The 15,410-nt window shown below is 42.7% G+C and overlaps 1 protein-coding gene and 1 long non-coding RNA gene across 6 annotated transcripts in view; one reads left to right on the top strand and one right to left on the bottom strand.

The window, feature by feature from the left end:
• Positions 1 to 4,606: 4,606 nt before the first annotated feature.
• Positions 4,607 to 15,410, top strand: part of cluha (clustered mitochondria (cluA/CLU1) homolog a) — a 26,569-nt gene continuing 15,765 nt past the window's right edge. Inside the window, exons 1-2 of one of the 5 annotated variants that reach the window (XM_027280199.1) lie at positions 4,607 to 5,125; positions 5,210 to 5,407. In XM_027280199.1, the coding sequence (XP_027136000.1) occupies positions 5,272 to 5,407 (136 nt within the window). In that variant the 5' untranslated portion in view covers positions 4,607 to 5,125; positions 5,210 to 5,271. Of the gene's footprint in view, positions 5,408 to 6,321; positions 6,420 to 15,410 lie in introns of those variants that run through there. The other 4 variants (XM_019276377.2, XM_019276376.2, XM_019276378.2 and 1 more) reach the window with 4 other exon arrangements.
• LOC113746025 (uncharacterized) lies at positions 10,916 to 11,935 on the bottom strand. The gene is made up of 3 exons (XR_003462576.1): positions 11,885 to 11,935; positions 11,529 to 11,700; positions 10,916 to 11,045 (listed from the first exon to the last, which is right to left on the bottom strand). It is a non-coding gene; the product is annotated as an uncharacterized LOC113746025 (long non-coding RNA).

Raw genomic sequence — 15,410 nt, forward strand, 5'->3', positions numbered from 1 at the left:
GCCCAACCAACTGTGACCTTTCAAGTCCAACCGTAAATCAACCATGTGACCAAATGTTTGTGTGGCCCCTGACTGAGTCACAGCTGAAACAGTCTGAAGAGGTGTGCACGTCTGTGTGAGGCCTCCATGTGAAAAAATACAGGCTGGAAGGAAGGAAGGGTGATCCTGTTACTTTGTCAGAATTTAATCTATGATTGTTGCAAATTTGTTTTACACTTCCTATCTTTGCGACCGAAAATATTCATATTTGATTTGCTGAAAGGATCTTTGCGACCGAAAATATTCATATTTGATTTGCTGAAAGGTTAAATCATTTATCAGGACACTTAAAAAATAATGTTGTATTGAAATCTCCTTTTGATTTGTGTTTCCTCTTCCCATAACCTCAACTGAATATCTCTGTAACAACTCACCATATGCTAATGTAAACCCCAACGACAGAGGGTCATGCTTCAGGAATCACTATTTGAGGGGTAAACAGACTTTGAGACCTAGTGAAACTGTTTTCAACCAGTGGTCAACTGCAGGTAAATTTAGCAACAATAGTTATGCTTCACCCTCATGCAGATAGGCTAACAAATTTGATTTGTTTGAATTCTTTGTTACCGATTAATTAATATTCTTTATTTCAGGCGATAAAAGCAAATACATATTTAAACAACAGAAAAGAGAACACACATCATCATGCGGATAACAAAGAGCACCAAAACAATAAATACATATCACAGTGAAACTTTATTTAAAGTCTCCACATCTCATTATCGCTTACAAAACAAACATTTTTGATTATCTTAGGCAGACATAAAGAAAAATGACTATTTCTTCAATGTTAGAAACTCGTTTTTTTCTTCAAATTTTAATGTTTCGGACAGATCAGACAGCAGCAGTGTTGGTACATGTGCAATTTTGCATCTTGGACTTCATTTAGCGCGTATGTTTTACTAAAAATACACATCGAGGCACACGTCCGCTGCTATTCCTCTGTAGTGACTGCTTTGTATAAACAAGCCACATTCAGGTGATAGTCAGTTCTGACTCGTTGGACCATGCGTCTCACTCAGGTGTGGTTTGTGTACTAAACACACACACACACACAAAAGACTACTACTACTTCAAATGATCTGTGTTTGACGTTGGGGGTTGTTTTCACCTCAGGAAAACTGAACGAACAAGGACACGACTGGAGGTTTTGATGTGTTTGATCTTTTTGCAATGTCCATTTTACACGAATTCCCAAAGTAGGTGTGTTAAAAATACACACCAAGAACAGTGACTGTGTGCCGTAAATCACAAGAAGGCAGGCTCGACAGAAAGCTGCGTGTGTCCTCTGTTATCTAAACACATGCACATGGTGGCCCCTAGCGTAACAAGGAGAAAATAGCATCTTGGAAGATAAAATTATCACTTTAATTAACTATATTCAAATGTTCTTGCTTCATTGTTGTCCACTTACTGTAATTACTGCCTTCTTTACTGAAGTATTGTGTCCTTTTGATTCAGAAACACTTTTATAAGACACTTTGGGATTTGCATATAAAGGTTCACTGTATGTAACGTGGCACCTCAGTTATTTTTGATCTGTACTTGAGCAATGACATAACTGAGCATCAGTAACTGTAGTCTTTGAAATGAGCCTTCCTGTAGGACTGAATTTAATTGTGATTAGCCGCTGTGAGGCTTTTGTCGCCTTCTACAGCTACTGATTAGAAGTTTAGCATTAGGTTTTTTGCAGTATATCTTCAATAAAGCAATATATCACTATATTTATATATTATTAGTAGGTCACGTCAGCTGATTTAAGGACACTTAAAATATATTTTATGATTGTTTAACTTGTATTTTGTAATTGTTGAGCTTGGTATGTTTTGCCTAATATTTTTCTGAATTGTCTTTACAAAGTTCTGTTGGTTGAATCTTTACATGAGTAATCGTTATGTTACGATTTATAGGAGGCACATCCGAAGTGAGGAACGGATGACATGCTGCATGAGAAGCAGCGTTAAAGCAAAATGGGCATATTATTATGCCATGTGAAATTGTCTGGATGAAAACGAACTTCTTTTTTAAGCAAAAATGCAAAGAAAAAAAAGGTTTTCATTCACCTCTCAGCTGGTAAGCCATTAGCATGACTGTGTGCACTATTCTTACTCGTGTTTTATGAGACGAGAGGGGACAAAAGTACAGAGCTGTCTTGTTTATTCCCCCCCAACAGGAATCCTGAACTTAGACTGTTATACTTCATGTCTTCATCACTCCACATGTCATCCAAATGAAGCGGCAGGTAGATTAAACTCTCCATCCACCTTCCATACCGCATCTCACATTAGATGATCTGTACTTTGGTATTGTACAACAACATGGATAAATGAATACAAAACACTAGTTTGCCTGCTTTGAAGGAAAATGCTAATGAGCCAAAGAGGCCCACCACTAAAATTAACATGAACGGTGTGATGCCTTAACGAAGATGTCTTTTCATGAATATTTCAGCTAAAGAGAGTAAATCTTCACCGCCTGACAGCAAATCTCGCATCACTCAAAGCATAGCAAGAAAGCAGATAATTTACTCACACCCACGGGGAATGTCTTCCATCTTTTAAACGCCTATATAATAAATCTAATCCTCATAATGATAATAAACAAATGTCAGCAGCAACATTGTGTCCAGGTCCTTGTGGTCAATCCTGGTCAAGGTCAAATAAGTTTATTCTGTATCTTCACTGACGGACTGTTTGACATGTTATGTGGTCTCTAGCAATAATTCTGTGTGGTACTCAACATGGAGATGTTGCTCTGGGTTATGGTTAGGTCTTCGGGTGAGCGTAAACTATTGACTGATTACCGCATATACTGTGTTAGCTTCCTATAGTGATCTACTGTACACATAATTGGAATAAAATGAAGGATTATCTAGTCTGCTGCCTGCCTGCTTATTGTTGTAAAAGTTTACCACATAATGAATGATAAATGATGGAGCTGGGTTTAATTCAATGTCTTCTTTTTTTAAATGATTTCTGATGGATAAAGAGCTTTAAGTTCATGTGGTTTGAGTCTATAATATCACCTGGAGCCAACAGATGAACTTCAACTAACAAAAAAACAGGGTTACAAAGTGCTTCACAAGAGCAATATAAATAAAATAAATAATAAAACATGAGCAATAACAGAACATGATGAGAATATACAGCAAGCTGGAGAAAGGCCAGTTTGAACAACAGACACCACAGTACGTAGGTCTACAGGAGTAGCGCTCCTCCACCTTTTAGTTTTCAGTCGTGTATGAGTATGTATAAGTCTTGGTCAGAAGATCTAAGTCAGGCATGTCCAAACTGTTCCACAAAGGGCCGGTGTGGCTGCAGGTTTTTGTTCCAACCAACCAAGAGCACACCAGACTTGACTAATTTAATCAACTGATCTCAGTCTTCAGAGTGTTGATTGGTCAAACTGTGTGCTCTTGGTTGGTTGGAAGGAAAACCTGCAGCCACGCCGGCCCTTTGTGGACCAGTTTGACACCCCTGATCTAAGTGATCTACTTGTGATGTAAGGATGAGGCGTATCAGACACATATGCTGATGCCTGAACGTGCAGGGTACCTTCAAATGAATCCTAAACTTGATGGGAAGACAGTGTAAAGCAGATAATGTGGGAGTGATGTGAGTTGCTCTTCTCAACCTGGTCAACAGTCTTGCTGCAGCAAACCTCAAAGGGATCATACTCATATGAGTTGTGAGGCATCAGCAACGGGACAAAACAGATGTGTGTGTGTGTTTTGAGTAACCTTGGTGAACTAGCAAGTAATGCCAAGTCTTCAGCTAGAGATCTCAGATTAGGACTTGTGTTTCAAAGGTCATGTTTGAGAAATAAGTGTTTTATTTTAGCTACAGCTCTACAGAAACTCATCCATGCTTTTATTTCCCCCTGCCAACTACCAACCCACTGTCTACAGTTAGTCTGACCTTTTATCCTCCTACGAGCCAGGACGCAGACTGAGATCTTCTGGTACATCTAGTCTAGGCTCAAAACCAAAGGAGACTTTGTTGTCAGGGTCTCTACAGTTTGGAACAATCTGCCAGAAGGAGATCAGACTGTTGCATATGAAAAGTACTACACATGTAAAACAATTATTAGCACTGTCGCCTCAGAGCAAGAAAGTTACTGGTTTGAACCTCAGCTCATGTTCGCCATGGCAGCTGGGATTGGCTCCAGCCCCATGGATAGGTTATGGATAATGTATGTATGAATGGTTACCATGATTATTAAATAAGTATTCTTATGAAAAGTAATTGTACTGACAGATACTTGATCAGATTACTGTATCTGAGATAAGTTTGTCCTGCAGCTTTCTCTCAGTCGACTCATTACAAAACACAGGATTGCTTTAACTGTGCTCCCTCAGCTGACAGAGGTCGAGGGAGGACACAGAGTTACAAATAAGAGTTTAAAGACTCATCATCATATTTGACATTTCATAATGTTAAAACATATTGGTGCTGCCTCAAACAAAGTGAAACGAGGTGAGTGTTGAAAGTAGTCAAATATCTGTTTATTATCATTACACACTGTTTACATTTTAAACACACACCCAATACAACCATCCACATACAACAGCCTACTTTCACTAGATACACATAACCTGTATTTGTAAATATCTCATGGGCATTAAAGTTGTTGGACTACTTTAGAAAATTTAGATACATTAAGGTGAGTAATCTCTTGAAGAGGATTTCCTGACTGATGAAATCAGCAAACACATGGCTAGTTAGTACAAAGAGCACAGGGGTGATTGTACCCATCATTTGGAAAGTATCAGAAAAGTCAATAAAACAATCAGTTTGTGGCAACGATCTTGTGATATTTCATCTTTCCACGCTGCCTTTATTCACATGTCATCATCCAGTGCAGATTTCAGGTGCAAAAAACACACAATAAAACATCAGAGGATTTTGCACAAAAAAAAGAAAAAAGAAAGAAAGAACCCATTTGTCGCAGGTGGCTTTCCGTAGCGCCACGCGTAGTGGGTGGGGAAGTGCAACGCAAAGGCAAAGAGGTCAAGAGGAGGGGAGGAGAAAACCACGTGTGATCCCCACCATGTACAGCACTGTCCTTCCTCGGTAGACTTGTTTTTGTAAGCTTGTACCCTTCGCATGTAGCCAGCGTTAGCCGAGAGAGCAGCAGCAGCAGATTTTGGGTTTTTGTATTTCTTTCACAGACTCTCGCATATTGACGCGACGCTGCTGGGGGATTTGTGTTGTGCCACACTGACTGCCGACCATGGTGAGCAAGACAGATGACATCCCGGCGTCGGTGCCTAACTGTAATCCGGTTGATCTTGCGGATGAAGCCGGGGATGGAGCCCAGGACGGCAGAGAAACCAGCAAGACAAGTCTGAAGGAGTCCTGCGGCTGTGGTGAGGACTCTGCACCAACACTGACTGCTCTGTCATAACACCTGACATGCGTTATAAATACACCGATCACACCTTCACAGATGCAGCAGCAGCAACATCCCCAGCTGGTTTATTTATTTGGGTGTTTTTATCTGCATGGCATCCACTAAAATCAGGTGACATTTAGGTCCATGCTTTGCTATGTGACTGGAAAGTCCTCAGAGCCAAGGTTGGTTGATTGTAGTGGTGGTGGTGGGTTTAACCCTCCTCATCCTCCTCCCTAACATCTCCTTGGTAGCAAGTTTAGAGGGTCCACATCATCTGCTGATGAGCTATGTGGTGTTAATGAAGGGGCAAGGGCTTCAGTTTCTACATGCATGGGTCACACTGCAAGCAGGTGATGCTAACCCAAACAGCCGGCATGCTATGTATGCAGCTAGTTAGCTCGCCGGCTAGTGAGCTCCTGCCACCGGCGGCGTCTCATGTCATGCACCCCCTCCTAAAAAAAAAGCCGGAGCATGGACACTGAAAACAGGCGTCCATCACCAGATGAAACGGTGTTTTATTTATTTAAACACAGGCGCGTTGGGGTTGTGTTGTGCTAACCGTGTCTGACGCACATGTTCGGTAACAGCATGTCATGAATGAACTGAAGGTCACCTTCAGTGGAGCGGCTCACACGGACGCAGACAGAGGGGGGGTCATACATGTGACGTGCTGTTATTTAAGCGATATATATGCGATAAATGTGTGTCAGCTCGTTTTATGTGTTTTTAAAAATAATTAAAAAGACTCTTTGAGAGATGGATGCAGTGACCAGCGGTGGTCGCTAACACTCTTAACCCGCCTCCCCGTCTTTCTCCCCCCCCGCCGCGGAAGATTAGATCGAGTGTCCCGGCTCGACCGGGAAGCGGAAGCTTGTCTGTCGTAAGGAGAGAAAAAAGTCATGATGGTGCACAGAGAGTGAGAGAGTGAGAGAGAGTGAGAGAGAGTGAAGGTTACGCTAATAATACACGAACAGACGCGTTAGCCGGTGAGTATACTGCGAGATTAAAGAAGAAGAAGAAGTGTTTGGCTGAGGCGCGCACACAAGACCCGGAGACAGTCAGAGCCGGGTCAAGTTGACGTTGCACAACTTTTTTTTATAGAGAGCACCTAAAAGTCAGTGCTGCTGCTGCTGCAGCCTGTCTGTCTGTCTCTGTGTGTGTGAGACACATGCAGGAGGAAGGAGGAGACAGTGTCTCTAACTGCTTTACCTGTCAGGGGGTGAGGATGTGCTGATTGCATGTTAAATCTGCTGGTTTTAAATGATCCCAGAAGCCCACATGGATCAGTGAGGTACTGAAACAAGTTGTTAATGCATTGACAGCAACAATATTTAACATCTATATTAGAATAAATGATTGAAATGCTGCATGATCTCTGCAGTATTTGCTGCTTTTCTTTGTTTTATGTGATGATAAACTTTATGTTTAGTCTTTAAGTGTTGGTCAGACCAAAAAAAGGGGGGTATGATGATGGGCATTTCATGGCTTATGATCAATGAATTAATTCATATCTTTCGGAGAGAACAATATTTAACATCTATATTAGAATAAATGATTGAAATGCTACATAATTTCTGCAGTATTTGCTGCTTTTCTTTGTCTTATGTGATGATAAACCTGCAGTATTTGCTGCTTTTCTTTGTCTTATGTGATGATAAACCTGATATGTTTAGTCTTTAAGTGTTGGTCAGACCAAAAAAAAGGGGGTATGATGATGGGCATTTCATGGCTTATGATCAATGAATTAATTCATATGTTTTATACAGAACAATATTTAACATCTATATTAGAATAAATGATTGAAATGCTGCATAATCTCTGCAGTATTTGCTGCTTTTCTTCATCTTATGTGATGATAAACTTGATATGTTTAGTCAAAAAGAGACAAAAAAACAGGCATGATGATGGGCATTTCATGGTTTATGATCAATAAAAACAGGCATGATGATGGGCATTTCATGGTTTATGATCAATAAATTTAGTCATATTTTTAAATGATTATTAGCTGCAGCCTTACTAAGCATGCCTGATACAAAAGGCTGAGTCTGTGCAGAGTTGCAGAGAGCATATGGCAGAACAGCCATAAAGAGGTGAGAGTCACTTTTAGGTGTTTTAAGGTGCTTAATTCCCCCCTGATGTGAACGGTGACCTGGTTAATCCCAGCAATCACTCACACCCTGGCACTATTTCTCTCCTGGCTAGGTGTCTCTCACCAGTCCACATTCAATGCCATTGTAGTAATCATCTATGGTGAACATTTAAAACATCACGGTAAAGGTTCAGCTACTATTTCTGTCACTCACAGTCAAGTGGTGCTAAGTTAAGAGTTGGGCTTTCAGTGCAACGTAAACAGAAGGAGCATTGCATATTTTAGACATTTAACGCTCACCGAAATGAGACATAATCACCTGAAGGCTGTGACGCTTTCACTTGAACTAAAATGTCCAAAAAACAAAAACACAAAATGTTCATGTGATCTTATACAGCCACAGTGTTGACATAAATTAATGCATAATAATCATAAAATTGGGATTTTTCTTCCTCCGACTGTAATGTACCATCAAAATCTGTAATTGTTGCGTCTGGCGGGACATAAACAGTTAAACACTGTAGAAAACTCCCGATTAAAAAGGAATGGCATGAGCGCACCCGACACCTACCTGTGCTCAACAAAGGCCTCGATGAGCTCTTGGCGTAGACAAGCCAGGCGGTGGCGGTGCTGACGAGGGAAGCCGTGACGCTGGCTCTCTGGAGGCAACTCCTCTCCGTCCACAGGCAGGAAGTTGAGTCAGGAGGGAGGTGCGAGAGGTCCAGAATATAGTGGCGCCATCATTTCCGATGATACTTTACACTCGACGAAGAGCACAGCTCCACGGCCTCGTTTTTCTCGTTCAGCACGTTGTGCCTCTGGACCTCTGATTAACAGCCATTATATGGGAAATGAACAAACAAAAGGACCTGAAACACACCATAAATATACAATACTTTATAAATAGTATAAAGTTGAGATGAACCTAGGGTTACTGACCTTAAGTGGCCTGCTGGTCTTCTCCAGCAGCTCCAGGTATTTGTTGTGAGACCAACCGTCTTTCCGAAGTCAATGGAGCGCGTAGATGACGCTCTGCTCCTGCTCACGCTCCCAGGTCCTGGGATGATGGACTGGGCGGTGACACGGTAGCCCTGTAGTCCACCACTTACTGTCCCAAGCGTGTACAGACCCTCCACATCCACCGCACCGTAAGCCCGTACTCGTTCAAGTCATTAGTGGGCGCGCATGGGCACGGCATCTCCCGCCCAGCTCACGATAGTGATCCCGCACATCGAAGCCCAGGCTAAAGAAGATGTTGTTCCAGATGAAACTCTGCATGCGCGTCTCCTCGCCGGGATTGATGGCCATAACGTTTCCATCGATGACTGCCATGGCGCCTCGAGTGGCAGCTGCGGCAAAGTCCCTGTGGACCTGCAGATTATAAGAAAGAAAAAAAATATTTGTATTATCTGATCTAAAGTCGCTATAATTGATTCACACAATGGGACACAAAGACCAGAAGGCAGTACCTTGAATATGGCCCTCTCCCTCAGCGGCGTTCGGGCAGGTTCTTCCGGGGCAGTCTCTGGTGGTCTGCAGCTCCTCTTCCAATCTCTGGTCTGAAGACATATCAGAAGAAAACAAACATGAATACAGGAGAGACTTTACATTATTTATCTGCCTGCTGTGTCTGCTGTATTCAGCTGTGGTACCTGTCCAGGTATGTGCTCCTCATACACAGGCGGGAGGTGTAGGTCCTCAGCTCGACAACAGTCCATGGCGTGGTCTACCTGTGGAGCTGTCCAGCTGTACACCTGGAAAGGCGTGGCTATCCTCTCGAACGGGTGTCTCTGGACCCTGCAGAAGAAACACCGGTAAACATCACCTGTGTGGTCACTTTTCATTTTTTATTGTGCTTTAGGACTTTGGCGTCCGGCATCCTCGCCAGATCTTGACTGTCGAAGACAAGGTGCTCTCACCTGGTTAAATAAAGTTAATGAACGAATGACTGAAACTTTAGCATGATCACAGATAGGAAGCACTTCAAAGGGAAACATAATAGTAAAAAGAGAAACCTTTGTACAGCGTGAGTTAGTACGAGGTTGTGGATTCAGGATGAGTATTACTTTGAATTGCTCAGAAACAATAAAGTCATTCAGTATGACGGATGCCAAACTGTTGGCAGGAGGAATAATGGTGTAAACTGCAGAGAGAGAGGTTTTTTACTTTTCTTTTGCAGGGCAGTGAAGTTCTTCTGAGCGAGGGCTGATCTGGCTCAGCAGCTCCACCAATGAATGGCTCAGGAAACTGGGATTGGCTGGCTTGGGTTGAGGTGTAGGTAGTAGATCTGAATATTTATAAACACACACAAGCAAATATTAGACAATATTATTGTAGCTATTTATCACTGAAAAGGGGAGGGGGGGGGCAGAAGTTGTTTATTAACTGCAGAGAAAACCTTAATATTAACTAATATTGGCTGGATAGGAAGTCATTTTCCCTGTAGTCCAACAGACGCAACTAGAAACCATAGACAGAAAAACCACGAGGGGACTTAAATGGTCGTGATCAAGTTGTTAGAACAGAAAGATAACTCTTCTCCGAACACCGCCAGCATCTCTTCCCACTTCTACTTTCCAACATAATCCATAGACCTCATTAATCTGACTGCTAATCCTCACTGGCATTCAAAACTGATCTAAAATTAGGATTGTGCTAGTACTATTAATCAACTGCTACTTGTTCATGGATCTCTATCGATGCTTCACATCCTCCATTTAAAGAAAGTGCACTTGTACATGTCTGTTTTGTTTCATTTTTTTGACTCAGTAGCATCTCTTGTATTTTTTTATTCGTGCTTTGTGTATAAACTAGCATCAGATGTTATGGAGCTTAAAGGCAGTCCACTGCACGTGAAAACATGCTGTAACAAGATACAAAGTTGAATGTTCACTGACTGATTGAGGTAGAGCCGCGTGTAGAGGCAGTGGGCTGACATGGCGCTCCTCCACAGTCACAATGTACGTTCATGAGGTCACCGTGCATCTTCGGTTTCAGGTGGGGGTTCCAGCCACTCATGTCAGGACCTTCAGGCCTGCATAGGCTGTAGGAAAGGATTAGAAAATTAAGTCTCCTACTCAACCTCTTAAGTTTGAGTTTGGCTTCCTCGTAATTGGCCCAACACTGCGATGCCCTCACCTTCCAGTCCTTGTTCTGTGGCTGGAGGGCACCAGGGGGCGCTCTTTGCTGCCGGGCAGGATGTGCTCCGGAGGAGTGCAATCAATCTGCTCCAGCTCGTTGCCCTTCTTCTTTCCGCTTACCACTGTCTGCAGTCACATAAAAAAAAAAAAAAAACAAGCACGGTAAAGGCTACAGTCACGCATTAAAATGCACTGGACGCAAGCTGAGCGTCCGCCCGCCATGTCTCACACAGTGTCGTACCTCCGAGGTCTCCGTCCGTGAAGATGCTGAGGAAAGAGAGGGAGTTGCAGTCCACTCCGTTGTAGGCGTTGAGGGGTCCAGACTTTTCAGCAGGTCTCTGATGTGACGCACATGGATCGGGCCTCGCGCACTGTGTAGGGCTCTAGAGAATGAAACAAAGGAAAATTTATTTTAAAAAAGTAAGGATCAAGTTAATGGACACTTGAAATTAACTATGATTGAATTCACTTTAGTCTTTGGCAGCAGCTAATGCCAGAACCAAGCAAGATATAGTTCCAGGTTGTAGTGGAGGCAAATCAATCACTAACAATGCCACATTATCTGGCTGATGCTGAGAAACTTCAGGTTCAGGTTGGTCATGTTGTACCTTACACAGCGACATTTTCACTGCACACCACAAGGAGGAAATGAAACCAACACACACAACTGTGCCCTTATCTCTAATAGACATTTACTCACACGGACAAGAACTGTGATTATGTCTCTTAAAATGCTAAAAAGTGCTCTACATACCTGGCTTGAAAACGATGTAATGTGATAACAGCAAGACCTTTACAGGCTGTAAACATGTTGCACCATGAGGGTGAGACAAACCCGAGCGTGAATAAAAGCCTCCGAATCTCACCTTCTACCACTTTGAGCAGTGAGCCCTCCTGCAGGCCCTCGATGGATTTGAGCTCAGCAAAGTTGTCCAGCACGTTCCCATCCAGCTGCAGGGAGAAGCAAGTGCGGTGGCAGGTGTCCTCGCGGTCCATCAACACCTGATGGATCTCCTGTACCATTTCCTGGGGAGATACCTGATGTAACGAGAAGGGAGATGACAGTAGGTGAGTACGGCTACGAATATTTTCATGATCACACTGCGGTGTAACCACGTGTCAGACAAACACAGCCCTGAACCAGTAACTAATATTATGAAGCATTTTACTCTGGGGGTCAACCATCCCAATGATCTGCTGCTTGTGATGCACCTGTCCTTACCTGCAAGTCAAAGGGCTCTGTTCCCGGTGCCTGGATCTTAACAGTGAAGCCGTGTCCTGGATCACAATCACTTCTGTTCGTTAGACTCCTCTCCTCCGTCTGTCTCGCTGTTCCCATCCTGCTTCGATTCTGCCTCCTCCGTGTGCCCTGAGGCCCATCACCATTCACCATGGCTGTATCTGCACTGTGCCCTGCGATGGAAGAGACACAGAGGTCATCGGTCAGCTTTGTTGACAAACAAATATACGCAGAGAACTATACCCTAAAATCTTTAACTAACTATCACATGTGTTGTGTGCGAAAAGCTCGTTCTCTGCAACTCTACAGCTGCCATTAGTCCCAATCTGATCATGAGGGAACGCCACCTTCAGACAGGCAGCCATGCAAAGCGGTCATCCTGACAACAAAACACCAGACTGTTTGCTACCACATGAAAACACAGAGACGCTGCCAGGCAGCCAGGTCACAAAACAAGCACACAGACTCAGAGGCTGGATGACCTTACCACTAACCTCATGAAATATTTTGAATGGTGAACAGAGCCGACAAAGCTCAGCTAGGGCGCGACGGTGCCGTGGTGGTTTAATTCGAATGAATGGGGGGATAGACTTCCATCAATCATCAACTGTACCAGCTATCAAAAAAAGCTCTTCTAAAAAAAAAGTTGAGATTACTAACAGACCACAAATTATTGTGTCAAACATTAAACAATAAGTAACCAGCCTTGTTTTTCAGATGAAAGTACTCATTTCCCAACACCAACCTGTTGAAACCAACACTACTGGAACACTGGGGAGTTAATCCAGAAAGCCTCGAGGGGTTGATTGCAAAAGATTTCAGCATTCACACGAGGGAATTACTGGTCATTTGCATGGTTGAACAATACAATAGCTGCAAGTTAGAAAACCGTTCACCAGCTGCCTTTACTCTTTTATAGACATTCAACCTTTTAAAATTTGACAGTTATCATTATCTTCATAAAATAAGCATGGCTTTAAGAGTCTGAGCTAATAAAAGAGAACTGGTCTCATTATACAAACTATGGATGTATTTTGTAGAGTAACAGTAAAGGTGAGAAGTAAATGACAAATGAGGCTCTCGGTTACATGAATTTAAAAAAAAAGAAAAAAGGGGGGGGCAGGGCCGAGTATGTGGATGTCAGACACCTGTTTTCTCTCTCTGGGACACAACTGCTGCCAGCCAGTGTGTCCTTGCTCATTGTCAAGGGTAAACAGCGTCAGGGTTACTGAAGGGAAGGGGCCAAAGGGAGGGGTGAGGCCTCCTCATAACTGTGCCACGACCAGGGTTGGAAGGAACGCACCAAATGGTGGAGGGAGCCAAAAGAGGTGGGCAGGAAAGCACAGGAGAGAAACAGGCGACAGCCACGCTGTGAGTCACAAACAATACGCTTCAACACACACAACACCACACCACACACAGAGGTTATAATGTTACAAACCAGAGGACAATGAAGGCTCTGTGTTGTGTTAAGTGTTTTGTTTTGTGTCAGTACAGAAATGTTTCACTTCTTATCAGATCTGAGGTCAGTTTGTGTGCAACAGCAATGCATGAGAGCCACATGTCATTCACATGGAACAATGCAAGTCCAATACTTTTGTCTCTACCACCTCCTGAGGGACATATCTCTCTCTCTTTAGCTGCTAAATGCTCCACTGTGTTCACTCATGCTAACTGGATCTTACTGTTTGGTGCTGAGCAATAGGGTACATTTTTCTGATGAAACCAGCTGCCTGCTGCAGGCGAATAAAACAATGCTAGCAAGTAAATAAAGCAGTAAAGTTGCGGCTGAACAGCAGAAACAGTGAGCTGCAACTCATTAAAAGCTCCGTAACGTTGGAGAACCCAGGTTCAGTCAGGCAAACACACAATTTCCATATTTCAGGGATCTTTTGTGACCGTCTTAGTAGTTAACTCCTAACCGCTCACTGCTACAGTTCAGATATAAGCAACCAATGTGGAGGAACTTCAGACAAGCTGGCTTTAGGCTTTTTAGCTTGTGCAAAGTGACAGAAGCGCTGCGAGCGATGACGCAAACCGGCCGCCTTGTGTTGCAAAACTGACCCAATTTGGCCCAAGGAACGAAGAAAAGTCCCAGTAAGTGGGGAGTGAGGAGAAACAGTGACAATAAAAAAAAATATCAGGAGAAAGAATGTTTCCTTAATGCATTTCCTGTTGAAATAGATATGGGTGATAACATGATAACAATTAATGATGGTGGACATTAAGAGTGACTACAGCAGTGCGTTTGCATTCCTGGTTAGCATTTCTATTGAGGGATACTAGTAGTAATCTAATTACCACGGGTATTTCAGGTATTTAAAAATCACATGATCGGCTGAAAACAGATCAAACTGTTTTATCTATTTGTTCATCAATAAACCACAAATCAATTGAGCTTCCTCTGCAAGTGTCTTCAGTATGTGAACACAAGAATTATAACAGCACCAAAGATTTATTTCTCTGCATCATCCACCTGTATTGCCATGAGATTAAAATATAATATTAACTCGACTCTGTTTATTTTTGGTCTGCATTCCGCTGACACCAAATTCAACTCAGCATTAAAATCTTAAATCCAAGTAAAAACCAAATGGCCGCTTGTCTTCTTACCCAAACTACAACCAACTCTCTATACACAGAATGAATATCTGAGAGGCTCATAAGCCGTGAGCTTAATCAAACTTGTGGTCCAACAGTTTTCTCCAGGGCACGAGGTGAATGCGAGGAATCACAGAAAAAAGGACACCGATCAGATAAAGACTGAAAAGAAGCAAACCCAGAGACAATGAAACACCACCGCAAGCAGGTTTACAATGTAGCTGACCCGGAATCAAACTGCCGATCATTGTGACAACATCCATCTTCTTTCAGAAAATGTAACACTTACAAATGATATTTTCTTGAGTTTGTCTCTAGATACAACGAAAAAAATTTAAAATCCAGCAGCTAAGCTATCTGTCCACTCTGTGGCCCTTGACATGGAGACCCTGCCTGCTGCCATGGCACACAACCGGCTAGACAACCCTGAAAACAGCCGCAGCAGCAAAACACACAAGGTCTGTCTGTAATCATGTTTGCTCCACCACAAGGTGGCAACCCCCTGGTGGACAGACAGGACCCTGAGTCATTGACTTCTTGGCAACAAAAAGAACACAAACACGATCTGTTTGGAGTGACTTTAAAAAAAAAAATGAATCACTAAACACTCGCCAGCCATCAACGACGACAACAACATTCCCAGACTCTAATATTCAGTGTAGAGAGAGCAGGCAGGGTTACCTGATAGAGTTGAGTTTAAGTTAACCGTTTGTCCATCAACAGAAAATAACTTTTTTTTTTAGGATTTATTCGTTAATTCAAGGTATTCATGAGCAAAAATGCCAAATTTCTCTAGTGGAGGAGCCATCTCTTCACTCCTCTTTGTTTCCCTGTAAAGTTCTGCAGTTTATTCAGACCCACATGAAGTGCTCAAAAGAAACTATGGGATTGACTTAGAGGGTTAGAT

Source organism: Larimichthys crocea, chromosome VII, assembly GCF_000972845.2.
Source record: "Larimichthys crocea isolate SSNF chromosome VII, L_crocea_2.0, whole genome shotgun sequence".
NCBI lineage: Eukaryota > Metazoa > Chordata > Actinopteri > Sciaenidae > Larimichthys > Larimichthys crocea.